Raw genomic sequence first — 16,870 nt, 5'->3', positions numbered from 1 at the left:
GAGGGACCTGGAGCCCACTTCCCTGGGGTGGCACCCCAAAGATGCTCAATTCTACCAGCCCAGGTCTCAGTGCTGCACTGGCACCCCCTGGTGATGTGAGTGACCCAAGGGACTTCACAGCACCGTGCAGTGTGGCTGGGGACACAGGACCCTGTGTCTGCCTTATGCAGTCAAAATGCAGGAGGTCGGGGATCCGAATAGCTGGAGAGCATTTCTCTGTAAATCATCAGATGCGTTCAAAGGTGGCACCCTGATGGACCAGTCCTTCCCCTTCTGTGATGAATTAAGAAATGACAAGAAAGCTCAAGATCTAGGGAAAGTGATTTCCTTTGTCTACCTAATGCTGCATTTCATACTGTTTTGTGATGTTTCTTTGAAATAAATACAAGGAGAACATCTGCATGGGAGGGAACCACTAATTTCACCAGGTATCAAGAAAAATAATGGACAGAAACAAATTAATTTAGCTTGTTCCTTGTCCCGCAGCCTCTGATACCAAGGGGCAGCTCAGTGCGTGGAGCCTTATTTCATTCTTTCTCAAAGCTCACCCATCATACTTTTAATGTGTCTTCCATAGACTTCTCGACCTCACTGGGCAATGCACTTCCTTCTCTCTGAGGAAGGAAAATGACATTGGAAGATGTGTTTCCGGTACAGAAGATATATTTCTTCTCTCCAAAGGGATTGCAGTTACTGTAAAAATATCTACTCCTAAATGCTAAGCTCATGCAACATTTATAGACAGTGATTGAACTGCCCGTCAATCACTAATTATCCTAGGAGAAATACAACCAGCTTCGAATAAGATTTCTTTCCCATTTCGAGTCTGTCTTTTAAAAACTAGGTGATAAATCCTGGCTTTATAAGGTCAAATTGGATTTCATGAAATATTTTTTCTTTTTTAAAGGGTTGCCTGCTTACACATTCATTCATTCATTCTCTCACTTAGTAACTACGGAACGGCCCCTCCCTATATAGAGGGTGCTTTCCCAGGACACGTGAAAAAATAAATAAGTAAAACACCCCTTGCTCTTAGGTGTGTGGATGTTGTGTTACATGTGTCACTGCTCAGGATGTGTGCACAGGTGAGTGCACAGGTAAATGGGTGCACAGGTGAGTGCACCGGTAAATGAGTGCACAGGTGAGGGCACCGGTAAATGAGCGCACAGGTGAGTGCACAGGTAAATGGGTGCACAGGTGAGTGCACAGGTAAATGGGTGCACAGGTGAGTGCACAGGTAAATGAGCATACAGGTGAGTGAACACACTCTTGAGGGATGAGGAGACGATTATAAGGGCACAGGGGGTCAACACTCGTCAGGGCAACGGAACACACTCGGTGTTTGTTGGAACCGCTCAGAACTCTAGCTACTGCTGTCCTTCAAGGGCGCTCTGTTTCTCCCAGCCCCATCCCCTCCTCCTTCACGGTGGAGCTCACTTCTGTCCCAGATGTCTCCCACAGCTTGATTTACTGAGCTCTTCTCAGAGCTTGCTGGCACTTTCTCCTGGACAGTTGGGTCTCAGGGCAGCAGGACTAATACACGCATGCCTGTTACAAAGTCCAGCACGAGGAACCCATTTCAGGAAATGCTCATGCTTCTCCAGTCTTTCACCACTGCCCTTTGTGTCTCTGTCCATCTTCCTCTGTGGTGATAGATTCATATGCTCATGCAATAGCCACGATACTGCCTGTGCAGGAAACCTAGGGGTCCTAATGGCTAGTGAGATACTTGCTGAAGGGCTCTTCCAGGAAAGGCCCTCTTGTCTAGTCTCCAGTCCCTCATGTCACATTCCTCACCCTGAGGGCTCCCCTGCTCTGGTGACAGCTCTGGGGCCACAGTCACAATATCCTTGGGTCGTCACGCAGAGAGCCCTTGGCCCACGGTCTGGGGCCCTCGTGAGCACGTGCCTCAGGTTGACTGCTGCCAACCTCCCCTGGAGCCCTTGCGATCTGAAGTCCCTCCTGAGCAGGGTATTCTTGAGGGAATTACCTGTCCAGACAGGGCACCATTTCCCAGCTCTTCCCCAGTCAGTCCTGACGAAGCCCTTGTTGGAAATAAATGATGTCACGGTCTAGGTATGCCTGAGACCTAGAAGAGGAGGCCTCCATCCCTGGAGGGAAGGTCTCATCATCCCTGGAGCAGAAAGACAGCCTCAGATGCTGTGAATGTCCAGGAGGAGGCTGATGAGCCTGGGGAGAAGTCCGGGAGGAGGGGCCAGGATGGTGGAGTTGTCATGGTGAACTTGACACAGCAAGACAGCTCCACATAGGAACACAAGCTGGCCCTGGGGAAGCCCGCTGGCTGCGTGGGCTTGACTGCTGAGCCCTCTTCCCGCAACAGACACCATTAGTTCTAACTGCACAGGGGCAAGTGGGAGCAGCCCCTTCCTGAGCTGACCTCTGAGGCTGAGCAGGTGGGTAGAGGAAGGCAAAGCCATGGTGACACCTCTCACTGGCCTGTGCCTGGGAAGACCTACAGTAGGGCCCGACCTCATGTCCTTTCTCAGGGGAGCTCCTACAGGGAGCTGGGGCATGTAGTTAAGTGAGGTGGGAGAAGCCAGCTCACTTGTCCTCCAGTTAAGCACACGGAAGGACACTCAGGAATCCATACCCAACCTCCTGATGGGCAGGAAGTGGGAGGAAGGAGGGCAAGCTAAGGCTTCTCTGCCACCTCCTTTCCAGGTGCCCTTAAGATGGACTTCGAGGCAAAGTGAAGTGGAGGAAGGGGCCCTCCCACCTCTGCAGCTAGCACCTCAGCCCATCTGCCTTCCAGCTGGCATGACCCTCACCTGAATCTCCAGGTGTGTCTGGAGAAACTGTACGACCCATAGTACAACATTGAGGACAAACCCCAAGCAAATATTCAAGGTCCTCACCTACTCCTTCAGCCTTATTTTTTTGCTGCTACTTGGTACAAATTTCTCTCTCTTCTTTGTCCTAGATGCCAAATGCCTCCCTTCCTTCTCATCTTCCATCCACCATCTGGTGGAACTCCTTCTGCCCATCCTTCAGAATCCTGTCCCGCAGCCTGGCTCCCCTGTCCTTGCCCCCTACACACTTCCATGGTTGGCTCTCAGACACTTTTATAAGTTTTCCCAGCTGCCGGTCTCCTAAACTCCACCGGGAACTCCTGGGGGGCAAACTCTCTTTGGGTTCTGAGGATCTAGTGATGTACCAGGTGCATATCTATGCTCAATAAATATATATATATTTTGCTGAATGAATGCTCATTAGTCTCACCTATGAAAACTATGTCTTTATTTTGTAACACATGCGCCTCTTCTCCACAACCTGGATTTGTGTTTCCGGAAGGCAAGGAGTATACTCAGGACACTGCAGTTCCAACACTAGTAAAACACCCAACGTGTGAAGGAAATTAACGCCTTATGGTTGATGGTGATGATGTCAGAATAATAATAAAGTTGTGTCTCAATGTGCACTGATTACTTACGTGTCTATTTTTAGGGCTATACCAGTAATAATATTGATACAGTGAGAGCGGCCACTGGTTCAATATTTACCACATACCTCATGCCGCCTTGAGTGTGCTCGGAGTATCGGTTCATACCTTAAACATCCACCTTGGCAGAGAAGTGTGAGTTCTCACTGAGAACTGAAAGAAGTTCTCAGATTTCTCATGAGAAGTGAAGTGGAGCCTGTGGAAGTGTGTAATGAAAATTCTCCAAAATCGAACAGCTGGTGAGGTGGGAGCTGATGTTTGAAATCAGGCCCTTGAAACCCCAGAGCAGGACACCTTTCCCACTGCGCTCTCCTTAATGTGCTGGTTCTGTTACCCCTGGCGGATCATCCTGCTGACATTTGGTGGCATTTCTGTAGCCGGAGCCAAGACGAGCTAGGAGGTAGGAAACCGCTGGAAGGAGCCTCCCTCCCTCGCGGTGGTTTCCCCAGTCTGCAGCCTTCCCCTTAGCGAAGCCGCTGCTGCAGCGGTTGAGGGCTGAATTTGACAGGCGGCAATTGGTGTCACTGAAGGAGCTGTGGGAAAGGTTTCCAAATCCCGTGAGACAGGCACCGCCTGGCGGGGCCCTGACTCACCATGTTGAACACGGCCATGGTTAGTATGATGGCCGTGGTGATGGCCGTCAGGGAGATCCGAGGCCAGGGGCGCTTGGCGATGATGCCCGACGACTTCAAAAGCCACAGGAGAGAGGCAGACGCTTTTTTGCTGCATTGCTGGGAGGAGAAAGAAAAAGAAAGGCGTTGCTCTTTTATGTATTTTCTCAAGTTTCTCAAGGATGTTTAAAACCACAGGATGCCTCGATACTCTTCACAGATTGAAGAAGTAGACTATGTTGGCATCATTGTTACAAATTAGGAACAAATTACGTTTCTATGACAACTTAGGATGTGCTTGTACGTCCTTTAAAAGAGACCTGAGGGCTTCCCTGGTGGCGCGGTGGTTGAGAGTCCGCCTGCCGATGCAGGGGACACGGGTTCGTGCCCCGGTCCGGGAAGATCCCACATGACGCGGAGCGGCTGGGCCCGTGAGCCATGGCCGCTGAGGCTGCGCGTCCGGAGCCTGTGCTCCGCAACGGGAGAGGTCACAACAGTGAGAGGCCCGCGTACCGCAAAAAAAAAAAAAAAAAAAAAGAGACCTGAAATTATGTTTCAAAATTCTTCTGGTAAAGGAAAAATATGCCAGGTAATTAAACCACTCTGGGGGATGTGTCGGGTCTCAGATCACAGCTGTGAGGAGGCAGGTTTCATAAGTTCAGGTGATTGACACAGAAAGCGATCAACACACAGCTAATCCTAAGAATACAACCGGACCATAAAATAGTTTGGTGCCTGTACCTGTGAAGACAACACCCAGCGTTCTCAGCTGAGGCTTGTGGCAATGGCTCGCCCTCATCCCATCCTGCTAGGGCTTCCTCCACGTGGAGAAGCTCTACTTTTAATTATAAAACATTTTATTTTTGATTGTGTTAAAAAATGTAAAATGGACCCTCTAAACTATTTTTAAGTGCACGGTTCAGTAGTGTTACTGCACCTGCACTGCTGTGTTACAGATCTCTAGAGCTGTTACCTTGCACAACTGAGACTCCATACCCACGAAACAACTCCCCTTTCCCCCGGCAACACTATGCTACTTTCTGTCTCTAAGCCTCTGACCAGTCTAAGTACTCATGTAAGTGGAATCATGCAGTATTTGTCTTTCTGTGCCTGGCTTACTTCCGTTGGCATAATGTCCTCTGGGTTCATCCACGCTGCAGCCTGTGACAGGACTTCTTTCTTTTTCTAAGGCTGAATAACCTTCTACGTATAGGCCACATTTTGTTTATCCATTCATCTCTGGTTGGACACTGGCGTTGGCTACAGTGAATAATGCTGCACTGAGCGGCATTACAGTTTCTAAGAAGCTCTTTTTGTGTGGAAGGAACTGAGGTCTTTATAGAATGACAGCCAGCTTTCCCTGGCCATCTTCTGTGGGCCAGACTCTGCTCTGTGGGAACTCAGTGATGGGCTAACCTCACTGAGGCCTCGAGGCCACCTTCCTGGGGAAGCAGCACTGTGATGTTCACCTTCGGCCCAGTGGTGAGAGAGCAGAGTAGGGAGAATCCTAACCTGTGGGTAACACAAACCTGGCCAGTGCCGGGTATCCCGGTTCCCACCGGAGTGGGTATTTACATATGTTATCTGATCTGACAGGCATTCTTAAGAGTTCTCTAGGGATCTAAATTTTAACTTCACCCAAAAGGGACTGTGGATCCGAGGCCACGTGTCCTGGAACCATTTAAAAAAAGGTATAATTTTGAAAAAATTCAGAAGGAGGGATAAATATACACTTATACACGTTTGACTTGCGCTAGTGAGTTAATATAAATGATAAAACTGTTGCAACATCAATAAAATTCAAATAGAGAATATTCCTCAGTAGCACTAATAAACAGTGCTTTTATTTCTCACCTCTTTCACATTTTCTTTCTGCTTTATTCTTTAAAGTATTGTTGACGTAAGCACTGCAATTTGTTAACTGTTGATACAACAAGTAAATGAGACTGTGTGATGCTGGATGAGAGGTAGTGAGAAAGGTAACCGGCCCTGTGTCTCGGCATCAAGTCCCTATAGCTGTTAAACTTTCCGCAAGTCAATTACCCTCTCTGGCCTCAGTTTCTTCATCTCTAAAATGAGAATAATAGTGCCTGCCTCGAAGTTTAAATGAGCTACGTAAGGTGCCCAGAACAGGACATATGTGTTAACTCTTCTTATATTTGTGAAGAAAACATAATATTTCTCAGAAATATTTTAGTGACTAAAAATCTATTTGCTCTACATCTAGATGAACAAAAAACATTTTTTCCCTTCCATTCCACTATAGTCTTTTTTTTCCCCTTCAGATCCTGATATAAGGAGATGCAGAACATTTGTCTACAGCATACATCCCCCACTGATGTAGAATCCCAGGACAGCGTTTAGGGCTCACTCCTTGGGCAGATTCTCCTGGGTCTGTCTCTGGTTTCTCCTACAGCCTGTCTGGGAGAATGGGGCAGTGCTGCCCTGGATTCCAGGGGCTGCCAGGAGCTGAATCACTGGCTGGCAGCCAGGCTCTGCAGAGCACCTTCCCACCAGCAACTCAGGGGGAGCCAGATTTATGCTGTAAGCTTCTTCCCCAAAGCAGGGTGTGGACGGGGGTTGGTGGTGGCGTTAAGTCTGTTTTCCAGTGAGATGCCCTTTAATGCTGTGAACGTGCAGTATCTTTCAGGGTCACGCGGCTGGAGGACACCCACCTGAAAGTGTACCACTATTGTTCAATGCATGCTACTTGGAATAATATTAACACCACAGACCACAGTCAGATCTGCATTCTGGAGGAGAAGCTATAATAGAGTAAAGAGCAGAGATTCAAATAGAATATCATAGTCATCCGGCTCACATTCCAGTAGGAGGTGATGACATTTGGCTGGATTCTGGCAAATTAAGGCAATATTTATGTATTTCATCCTAAGTGACTAGGATTAGTGTTTTTATTTAAAAGAAAATTATTAAAATGGATGCTTTTGTGTCTGTACACAGAAATTGTCAATAGATATGATAAACATTTTAAGAGCAGAAAACACAAAACTGCTATTTTAGGAGAATATTTAAATCTAAATATTACATTACAGATTCCATGTCACAGTCAATTAGGTAAAATATGATCTGGTTATTACACAGACATACTATTGAAATTATGAAATTTAAAAAATTACTGTTTGAATTTTTAGAATAATGCATGGTGATAATATTGCCAAATAGGCCATCTAATAGGAATATGTTATATTCTGCTTACAGACTAGCCATTTGCTGAAGCAGATGTGGGCAGACACATGTGAGTTTTTTCTGCTCCCGTGACACGCTGGGCAAAATTACAAACTGGTGGCCCTAGAAACTACTGCCTCTGTGTGCCTACTGTACATGTGGCAGAATGTCCTGGAAATCTGTCCTGTTCCTACTCAGCCCAGTGAAGAGCACCCTTCTTGGAACTGCTCACTAAGGATGCGTGGGGTTGGCGTGTGTTGGGCTCAGGACACCAGATTCAGGATGCGGTAGGTTCAATTCCTTCTCCGTTTAGTCTTCCTATGTGACTCCAAGTCCCACCTGTGAAATTGTTTTTAAACCTATCAAGCCAAATACTCATTGTTCTCCAGCTCACGGAGACAGGCAGCCTCCCCTGTCTTTGCATCCTGTCACCAGGTAGAGGCAAAATAAATACAACTGTTCTGAAATATGAAAACTGGTAACACTGCTGGTGGCAAGGATGAGGAAACAGAAGATGATGATGGAGATGGGGACCCTGAACTACAAAGACAGTGCGGGAAGAAGAGGAGGAAGACACAGACCTTAGGGGGAAGAGAAGAAACCAACGATGGGAGGAAAGGAGAAAAAAGACTAAGAAGTTAAGATAGAAGGAATCCGATTAAGGAAAAATGGGAACATTGATTCCATTTGTAGCTCTGAATAAAAATTACAACTTGGATCTTAACATGATAATTTAGTTCAGTTTATTCTGTTTTGGGTTAAGTATTCAAACAGAGTCCCTGATGGAAAGATAAAGTTTATCAAAATTTACACCGTCCTAATGAGACATTATAAATGATAACATCTCAAAGAATATTGTGGTGTTTATTCAGAAGATGCTATGCATATGAAAATGAGATCATGCCTGTTCTGTACTCAGGGTAGTCGTTCTATTTGATCTTTGCTTTAATCACTGGCATCGTTTCAGCCAAATCTGTTTCCTCCCTGCTGTGATCATCAGTGAGGCTCACTGTATCCTATGATTGCCTCTTCTTACTTACAGAGAGCTCACTGTAAGTAAGAAATGTTAGAAATCCTTCTAGAAATGCTCTTGGCTGGTAATGCCACATGCATCCACTGATAAATATGGAATTGGTACTAACTGTAGTGGGAGATGTAAGGAGAAAGAATATAAATTTATATGAAAACCCTATGGTGGGGACTTCGCTGATTGCGCAGTGGTTAATAATCTGCCTGCTAATGCAGGGGACATGGGTTCCATCCCTGGTCTGGTAAGATCCCACATGCTGTGGAGCACCTAAGCCCATGAGTCACAACTACTGAGCCCGTGCTCTAGAGCCTGCGAGCTGCAACTACTGACCCTATGTGCCACAACTAGTGAAGCCTGAGCGTCTAGAGCCCGTGCTCTGCAACAAAGAGAAGCCACTGCAATGAGAAGCCCACACACTGCAACGAAGACTCAACGCAGCCAGGAAAAACAAAAACAAAAACAACCTATGGTGGAGTTAGTACTTGGGACGGTGAGCAGTGTGGGTTGCTAGAAAGGGTGTGGATGAATGTTAATGTTCTTCATCCAGAAGAGGCAGAGATTCTCCATGTAAAAATAAAATGCTCTTAATCTGTGTTTTGGATTTTAAAAAAAGAAAAAACTATCTCCACCAAAAATATTTTCCATTTCTTCCTTCCTCCCTTCCTTTTCTTCTTTTTGAAACTTTTGCACTGGAAACGACTGGCAGTCTCTCTTTCTAAAATTCCTCATAATTTAATGTTATAATTATTAAAGCAGGTTGTGTTTGCAGTCTCATTAGTGTTCCTTTTTAAAATAAAACGATGTACCTGAAAAGAAGTAGGTCCTTATATAGGTGAAGTTTAATACAATGAGAAACATTTCAGAAGGTTATAAATATATCACAGTGGCTGAGTAACAAATTTTTATTATTAGAACTCATCCTAAAATCTTTCCTGAAAGCTTTGGTGAAGTTTATCATATAAACATGCACTTTTGTGTAGTTGTCTAAAGGAACACTTTGCCTTTCCTACTTTGGCATTTTAGTTGGGCAGGGACTATCTTTTTGAATGGCAGCAACAAGTTGCAGCAATAAGTACTTAAAACATTTAATATCACAGAGACTGATGTGTCTACTTTAATTATTTATTGTCCTTGGATTTCCCACAGACTTTTATTTCACCCAATCATATTTTACCAAATCAACCTGTTTCTTTGGTACGCCTTGGCCGAGCCATATTCCTCTGTCATTCATCCACTGTGTGCTCCTCATAGCACTGCCCACCTTGTGTCATCTTTGCCGACACGCTTGTCTCTGGCCATGTGGAGACATGATGGGGGACAGTGGCCTCCTCACGCCCATCTGTGTTTTTTTTTTTTTTTTTTTTTGGCCACGCTGTGCAGTTTGCGGGACCTTAGTTCCCTGACCAGGGATCAAACCTGGGCCCATGGCAGTGAAAGTGACGAGTCCTTACCACTGGACCTCCAGGGAACTCCCATAACCCATCTTTGTATTCCCAGAGGCAGCATGGTGTTTGGCAAACAGTCAGCACGTAATTGATGCTTGCTCAATAAGCTCCCTATCCTAACGATGGACCCAAAGAGAAATTCCTGTGGGCTGGGAACAAAGAAGGAGATCACTGCTAGCGGGACTGAGGCTGTGGGACTAGCCTAGGAGTGTCCTGAAACTGGACATTACCTAGGGCTGGGCTTTTAATGCCCACAGGGAAAAGATGTTGCCTTGGGTCTGCCAAAGGTGGGCAGCTGGGACCAAGACCCCTGAATAAAACCAGAAGCCTCAGAAGGCTATTCTCTCCATGTGGAGAAGTCTAGAAGAACTCCATACACTAGATCAAGGAAGTACCAATAAACTTCCAATGATAATTCAAACTGTAAATATGGGTGTTGGTTTTGAAATCACATTATCTGCTTCATAATGAGAATTCCAAGGTGAGTGGTTATCAATCAGACCGAAAACCAGAGAAAGTCCTTGGGGCTCCAGCTGCAGCAAGAACAACACTGCTTATGAAAAATACTTCACATCGCAGGGTGCAGGGCACGTCCCAGTTGGGAAGGGGACAGTCCCTACTGAATGATCTCATAATAAACAAAAATTATGAACTACATAAGAAGACCTTACAAGGAAGAATAAACAGAAATAACAGATAGTAGAATTAGTATCACAAGATCTGTAATTATTATATCAATCTGAAATAGCCTGTAAAATAAGATTAAATTAATAAAAGATGGATTAGAGTTCATAATGAATAATCAGTTAAGAGAAAGCAACAGGCATATTTTAAAAATGAGCTCCATAGACTCTCTAGAGACAAACATGTAGATATTGAGATTAAATACTCAATAGTTATGCTGAAGAGGGTAAGATAGCTTTAAGGAAACAACCTGTAAAACAGCACAGAAATATAAAGAGATAAAAAGTATGATGTTGAGGCACAGAAGGTACAATAAAAAGGTTCAACATACTTGGAATGAAAGTTTGAGAAAAATAGAACCGAAAGACAGGGAAAGAGGCAAAATACAAGGAAATATGGGATGACAGCTTTGTGGACCTGGAACACAATATGAACTCTGTGGCTGAGTTAATGCACTGAGTCGCAACCAGGAAAAATGAAAGTAAACCTATTCCTTAACACAAGGAGTCAGTTGACCAAGACAGACAAAGAAGAAATCCTACAAAAACAATTAGAGAAAAGACATCTACCAAGGAAGAACAATTAGAGTAGATTTCTCCTCAGTACATTAAAATCCAGGAAAATATGGACTCATGTCTTCAAAATGTTAGAAAAATTATTGACTAAATTATTAGTCAGTGAGGAAAAAAGGCTATTTTTTAATATAAAAGCTGATTGAGTATATTATGCACAGGCTTTCATGGAAGGGATTACAAAAGGAATAATCCTATGGAAATATGGACACTGCATCTGGAGGAAGGAATGGCATTCAGAAGAACGGTGAACAAAGAGATTGTTAAACAAGAATAGTGATAACAATGAACAATAAAAATAGTTTAAATTTTAAAAATCTAAACAGCACTAGCATGGATGATGGAAAAGGATGATCAGATTTAGAGATTTAGATCATGGTCCTTGTATTCTTCACAAGAAGATGCAGACAATAATGGACCCTGTTAATCATGTGCATGTTACATATTTTACGTTAACTGCTAAAAGAAAAGACTTGGATAAAGCAACTGCCAAGTCACTAGAGGGAATAAAGGAGAGTAAACTCCATTCGTCCAAGAGAAGGCAGGAGAGGAGGAAAAATAAGCAGAAGCAAAGAACATACATGATGGATAAAAAAAGCAAAATGAGACTAGCAGTAATTATAATACACATAAATGTATTACACTTGTCAGGTAAAAGAAAGAGACTCTTGGATCAGAGAATGTAACATACACTTAGATGTTGTTTACAAGAGACACACCTATATAGCAAGGAAAAGCTGAATAAGAAGATGGGAAGAGGGACACTGGGAAAATACTAACCATGAGAAAGCTGATTATGTTGACATTAGAGAAAATAGACTTCAAGGAAAAAACACTCCTGTGGGTAGAAAGCTTTTTTATCAGCTGGTGTGTGACCTACTTTCCTTCCCCAAGACAATCTCTGTGTTTGTGCTTTCATCTCTGCCTGGAACAACGTTGGTGGGCTGATATCATATTATCTCTGCTATACAAAGCACAAGAAAACCACACTGAGAGAAAAAAATTCTCCTGACATTTTCTAACATTTTCATTTGCTGAATCTGGCATACTCCTTCTAAAATACATTTCATCAAGGAGGTTTTTTTTTTTTTTTTTGCTGTGTGTGTTATTTATAGTTATATCTCTTGTATTTCTTCCAGAGATGTAAGTCTACTTCAGGTAGTTTAGAAAGTTAAATTTGGCAGTAAGTATGCACTTATTATCATTACTACTACGATGATGACGGCTATTATTATTTTTTATTGCTTAGTGTCATGAAAATACAATCTCTTATTCTACATCTTAGTTTCTACTTAGATAAAATGGATTCTTTGGATTATCAAATAAAATAATATACATTGAATGCACTTTAAAGGGCTCTCACATATGTAAAAACATTTTTGCAAAGTATTATTATTAAGGATGCTTTCTTACTAGAATATTTTTGAGTTTAAATCCGCTTATAAATTAACATTTTTCCTCCATTTTACTGAATGACTCTTAAGATGGAGTTATACCTTGCCCAGAATCCAGTTTTATGGAAACTGGGTCAACAGCTGCATATATTGGAAAACTAGACTATGAATTAGGTTCTATGTGAGGTTATCTTGACTGACTTATGTGACTCTGACCAACTGATGCTTAGCAGTCACCAGAGACAACCTCAGGGCCATGATGGCCCATGACCAACAATGTGGTCATCCCTGCTTAGTTCTGAGCACCTGTCTGCCAGTGACTCTCTGCACACAGCCTAGCACCCTCTGGAACCTGCTTCCGATGGCTCCAAAACCTACTTGCTCTACACTACAGGGCAAATTCTGTAGCCTCTGTGGGCTTCTGTTTGTTTCATTAATTGAGAATAAGCATTCCCTCCAAGGACTCTTGTGTGGTTAAATGAGCCAGCCTATATAACATGCTTAGCAGAGTAATTTTAATATAATATAACATTTATTATTTCTAAACTGCAGTGAGGTCAGATACAGAACTGTTCATGGGATCTTGCCCGTCATAAGCAGTTTACATTGGTTCTGAAGGTTCTCATCCAAGGACAGGAAACCTTTGCAGATCTTATAGTGATCACATCCCTGATCCTGATCCAAAGCCTCCGTCTCCAACCTCAAGAGATCTGCTTACAACTCCTGCATTATTTTTCACGGAGGGAAACTTTTAAGTATGTAGAAACGGGAACTCATTGAAGTGAACGGCATCTCGAGTCCTGGATTCCTCATCCACAAAATGCGGGGCTGATCAAGGTTATCTCTTGGGGCCCTTTCAGCTCTCAAGTTTACAATTGTGAAATGCTAACCAGTGTCTGTTGTAGAAAGCTAAGCACCTCATAAGGGGACCGATGCACAGGCGGTGAAGGAGGTCTGACAAGTGAGAACACGGGATGATGGTCCGGGATGCAGGCAAGCCAGGAGCTTGCCAGAACTGGGAGCAGGGATGCGGTGACTGCGAGCTGAATTCAGAGCCGCGAGCTTGGGGGAAGTCAAGTCTGGGCGAGGGTGGGTGTGGGATGTTCTCTGAGCAGTGGTGCCAGGACGTTGCCTTTAAGGTAACCGACATTAAATATTTATCTTGTGTTTCAGGTGCCTGAAATACTCAATGAAAAAAACAGGGCTGAGGTGAACTCACTGATAATTTTTTTCACCTGAAAGAATACAAATCAGAATAGAAAATAGGAAACCCAAACAGCTGGCACTAGGGAAGCCAGTGGTGGAAAAGGAGGGCTCTTCAGAATTAGTTTATGAAGGTTAGGAGATTATTTCCAAAGGAGAAGTCAGCCCGAAGCACGTCAGAGTCAAGGAATCACGGTGCGTGAGAAGGAATTTCAGTGCAGTGAGATGAGGGCCATGGACCACCATTCAGTCCTTCGTACATTCATTTACACACAGAGCCCATCCCCACGCCAGGGCATCTGGAGAAAGAAGGATGAACACGGGCTCTCAGGGCACATAACTCTGCCTGAGGATGAATGGGGGAGGGTTGGTGAGACAAGGGAGGTGCTCCATGGAGCCCGATGAGTGGAGAAAGGAAAAAGAACCTCATGGAAATCAGAGAAGTCCAGTAGCGCTTACTTAGCATATGCTCATTACAAACTCGTTTATGAAGTTGGCATTCTGCTGGATTCCCTGGGAGATAGAAAGCAAGTGTAGGAAACAACCCTGGCCTTAAGGAACCTACTATGTACAAGGAGAAACCGCAGTCACACTCACCAAAAAGTAAAAAAAAAATGGGGGTCAGACAGATGTTATATGATCGAGTGTTAAATTACATGGTGCAGATCCTGAGTCCCATGGTGCTCAAAGAAGGACACATCACAAGGGCTGGTGATGCTCCTGAGAAAGTTTCTAGGAAGGCGAGCAGGTGCAGAGCCCACCCCCATGGGCAAGAACTAAGAAGTGGGCAATGGGGGGGAGGGGAGGGCCAGCACTGCTGGGAGAGCCTCGGGGAAGGTGTGGGCTAGGGTGACCAGAGGGAGAGGAGAGGCCGGGCTTCCCACAGCAATCATGATTATAACAAACAGATTCCCTGGCAGTTTTCTCTGAATGTATCACTGAACACATATCTTTTTAATCAATGGGAAAAATATTGCATTTCCTTATCACTCTTATTTTCTGCCCACTTTGATGTTTCTCTACCTTTTTATCACACCCAGCTGAACAATGACCCATCGATTGTATCTACTGTGTTGCACTTTTTGTGCAACAGAGGATAATAAAGGTAAAGGTCTTGGAGGAAAAATATCTGTCAGGCCTACCTTTTCTCAACCTCCTTCATAGATGTATTTTAATTTCTTTCTTCATACGGAGAATTTAATACCGATATTAGCATTGATACTGCCTTTGGCATTTAAGTTTTCAGAAGGTGAATAACAGTTAATAGAAGATGAGTCTGGGATATTCAGCATTCTTTCATAAACTCAGTATTTAATCCATAAGTAAGTGCAAATTAAAATAAAACCTCATACTTCTCTATGACCACTGTGGAATATTTGTGATATACATAGGTTTCTTTTCTTCTTCAATTTAAATTTGCTGTTTGTAGAGTGACACAAGTATTACATTAAATGTCACATGTAAGAACTGTAAATTTTTTTTTAAGAGACAGAAGCAAGCATTTATCATTTTGATCTTTGTTCAAAACACTATGAGAACTCATATTAATTTTTAAAAAGTTAATGCTGTTGTTTGTTGCCTAAAAATGGGTTTGTCTTAAGTGCTCTAAGAATAGGCACTCTAAAATATGCAGTGATGGAAAATAATGCTAGCTGTTTGTTGAAAATCTGTTGGTATCCTGCTAGGTCCTTACCATTTAATATCTCCAATCATCCCGAGAAGCTGTGAGGATGGTTGATGTCCAATTTCCATGTGAGGAAACTGTGGCTTGGAAGAGACTTAACCAAAGTCTCAAAGGTGATATATGTAGTTTTTGACCGAATTTGGAGGGTAGACTAGAAAGCACACTTAAAGCCTTCTGCATGACTATGTTTGACGTTGAAAGATTAAAAAAAAAATCCTTTCAGAATGTTTTAAAGAGTGAAAAGAACCTATTACTGGAATGAGAAGAATTCCTCTTTGAATTTTACCAGGATTACATCTGGACCAAGCATCACAGCTGGCCTCTGGGGGCAGACTCATTCACAGATCCTATTGATTCAAGTTTAGAAAGACCAGATGTCTTCAAGTTTGGTCTTCCTGACCACTTTGGCAAAGTACAGGCTTCCTGTGAGGAGGAGATGAAACACTAGTTCATTTGCAGTCTTGAACTTTTCTCTTTGAGACAACACAGAGTTAAGAACTTCCTAGCATCTGGTGTGTGGGTGTCAGAGTCTTGGGAAGCCCTCGGGGAGTGGGAGGAAACAGGAGCCAGGAATGTTGGACCTTGAACACCCTGAGGCACCACTGGCAGGTACAGGAGGGACCAAAAGCCACGAAAGGTTCAACAGTGAGGTCAGATTATACCAAGGCTGAGAGGGGAGACGTTATATAAGAGCAAAGCATTCCCACCAAGGCAGCAAAGTTGCTCAGGAGATTCTTTCTCCCTCCTCTGGCTCTGTTTCTTTCCTATAGCAACTTAGAGAGTGGAAAGAAATGTCAGTTTGAAACCCTAAATATACACTATATTCCCGCCACCCCCAAGACTGGATTCCTTGGAACAGAAAAAGAGAAGGATGGCTACTTAGACACAGTGGTAGAATATGCTTTAATTAGAACAGGGTTTGGATTTCCAATGGAACCACAAATGACCGTTCCTCTTCTGAAAACCTGAGAAACGGCTGCAGAAGTCTTTTGGGAGACAGGAAGAGAAAGGGTGGAGTCTGTGTGCTTTTCCACCCAAGGAAAATCTGAACATAGAAAGTCAGGCTCCCTTGTATGTTAAGAATTCCTTGTATCTTAGAACTTGACAAGGATTCCCGTGGTCAACAGTTACTCAATCTTCACTACAACCTACAAGGTCCTCAGGGGATTTTTAAGAGACTCAAGATACCATGTGTGCATCGAGGAAATCAGAAACAACAGTTTCACTTTTGGAAGAGTTTCCAATCCAATTGGAAACATCTAAACTATGATATAGCAAACAAAACCCACAAAAGTTTGCAAAGGTACAAGGCAGAGGAGGCAGTGTCTACTGTCCAGAGGTAGGGACATGCTTTGGAATCTCAACCCTTTTTGGCCAAGTGATTTCACATAACCAACTAGAATGCACCCAATGCTTGGAGTCTGGTTCATAGTGGCCTCTCCTGTTTCAACTCACCTCGGATGAACAAAATGAAACCTTGACTGTCTTTTGGCACTCCTATCTCATTGTTGGCTTTTTTTAATTTTTTTTTTTGCTGTACACGGGCCTCTCGCTGTTGTGGCCCCTCCCGCTGCGGAGCACAGGCTCGGGACGCGCAGGCT

General features: G+C 43.7%; 1 protein-coding gene across 1 annotated transcript in view; it reads right to left on the bottom strand.

Moving 5' to 3' along the window:
* Window positions 1-16,870, bottom strand: part of ADCY2 (adenylate cyclase 2) — a 434,307-nt gene that overhangs the window by 68,688 nt on the left and 348,749 nt on the right. Inside the window, exon 16 of the mRNA XM_027125298.1 lies at window positions 4,054-4,191. Within this exon, the coding sequence (XP_026981099.1) occupies window positions 4,054-4,191 (138 nt within the window). The remainder of the gene's footprint in view (window positions 1-4,053; window positions 4,192-16,870) is intronic.

The sequence above is a fragment of the Aethalodelphis obliquidens genome, unplaced genomic scaffold (assembly GCF_003676395.1).
Source record: "Aethalodelphis obliquidens isolate GAN/ISIS:26980383/991018 unplaced genomic scaffold, ASM367639v1 scaffold29, whole genome shotgun sequence".
Lineage (NCBI taxonomy): Eukaryota > Metazoa > Chordata > Mammalia > Artiodactyla > Delphinidae > Aethalodelphis > Aethalodelphis obliquidens.
Note: the sequence above shows the minus strand (reverse complement) of the source record. Positions and strands in the feature narration are given on the sequence as shown.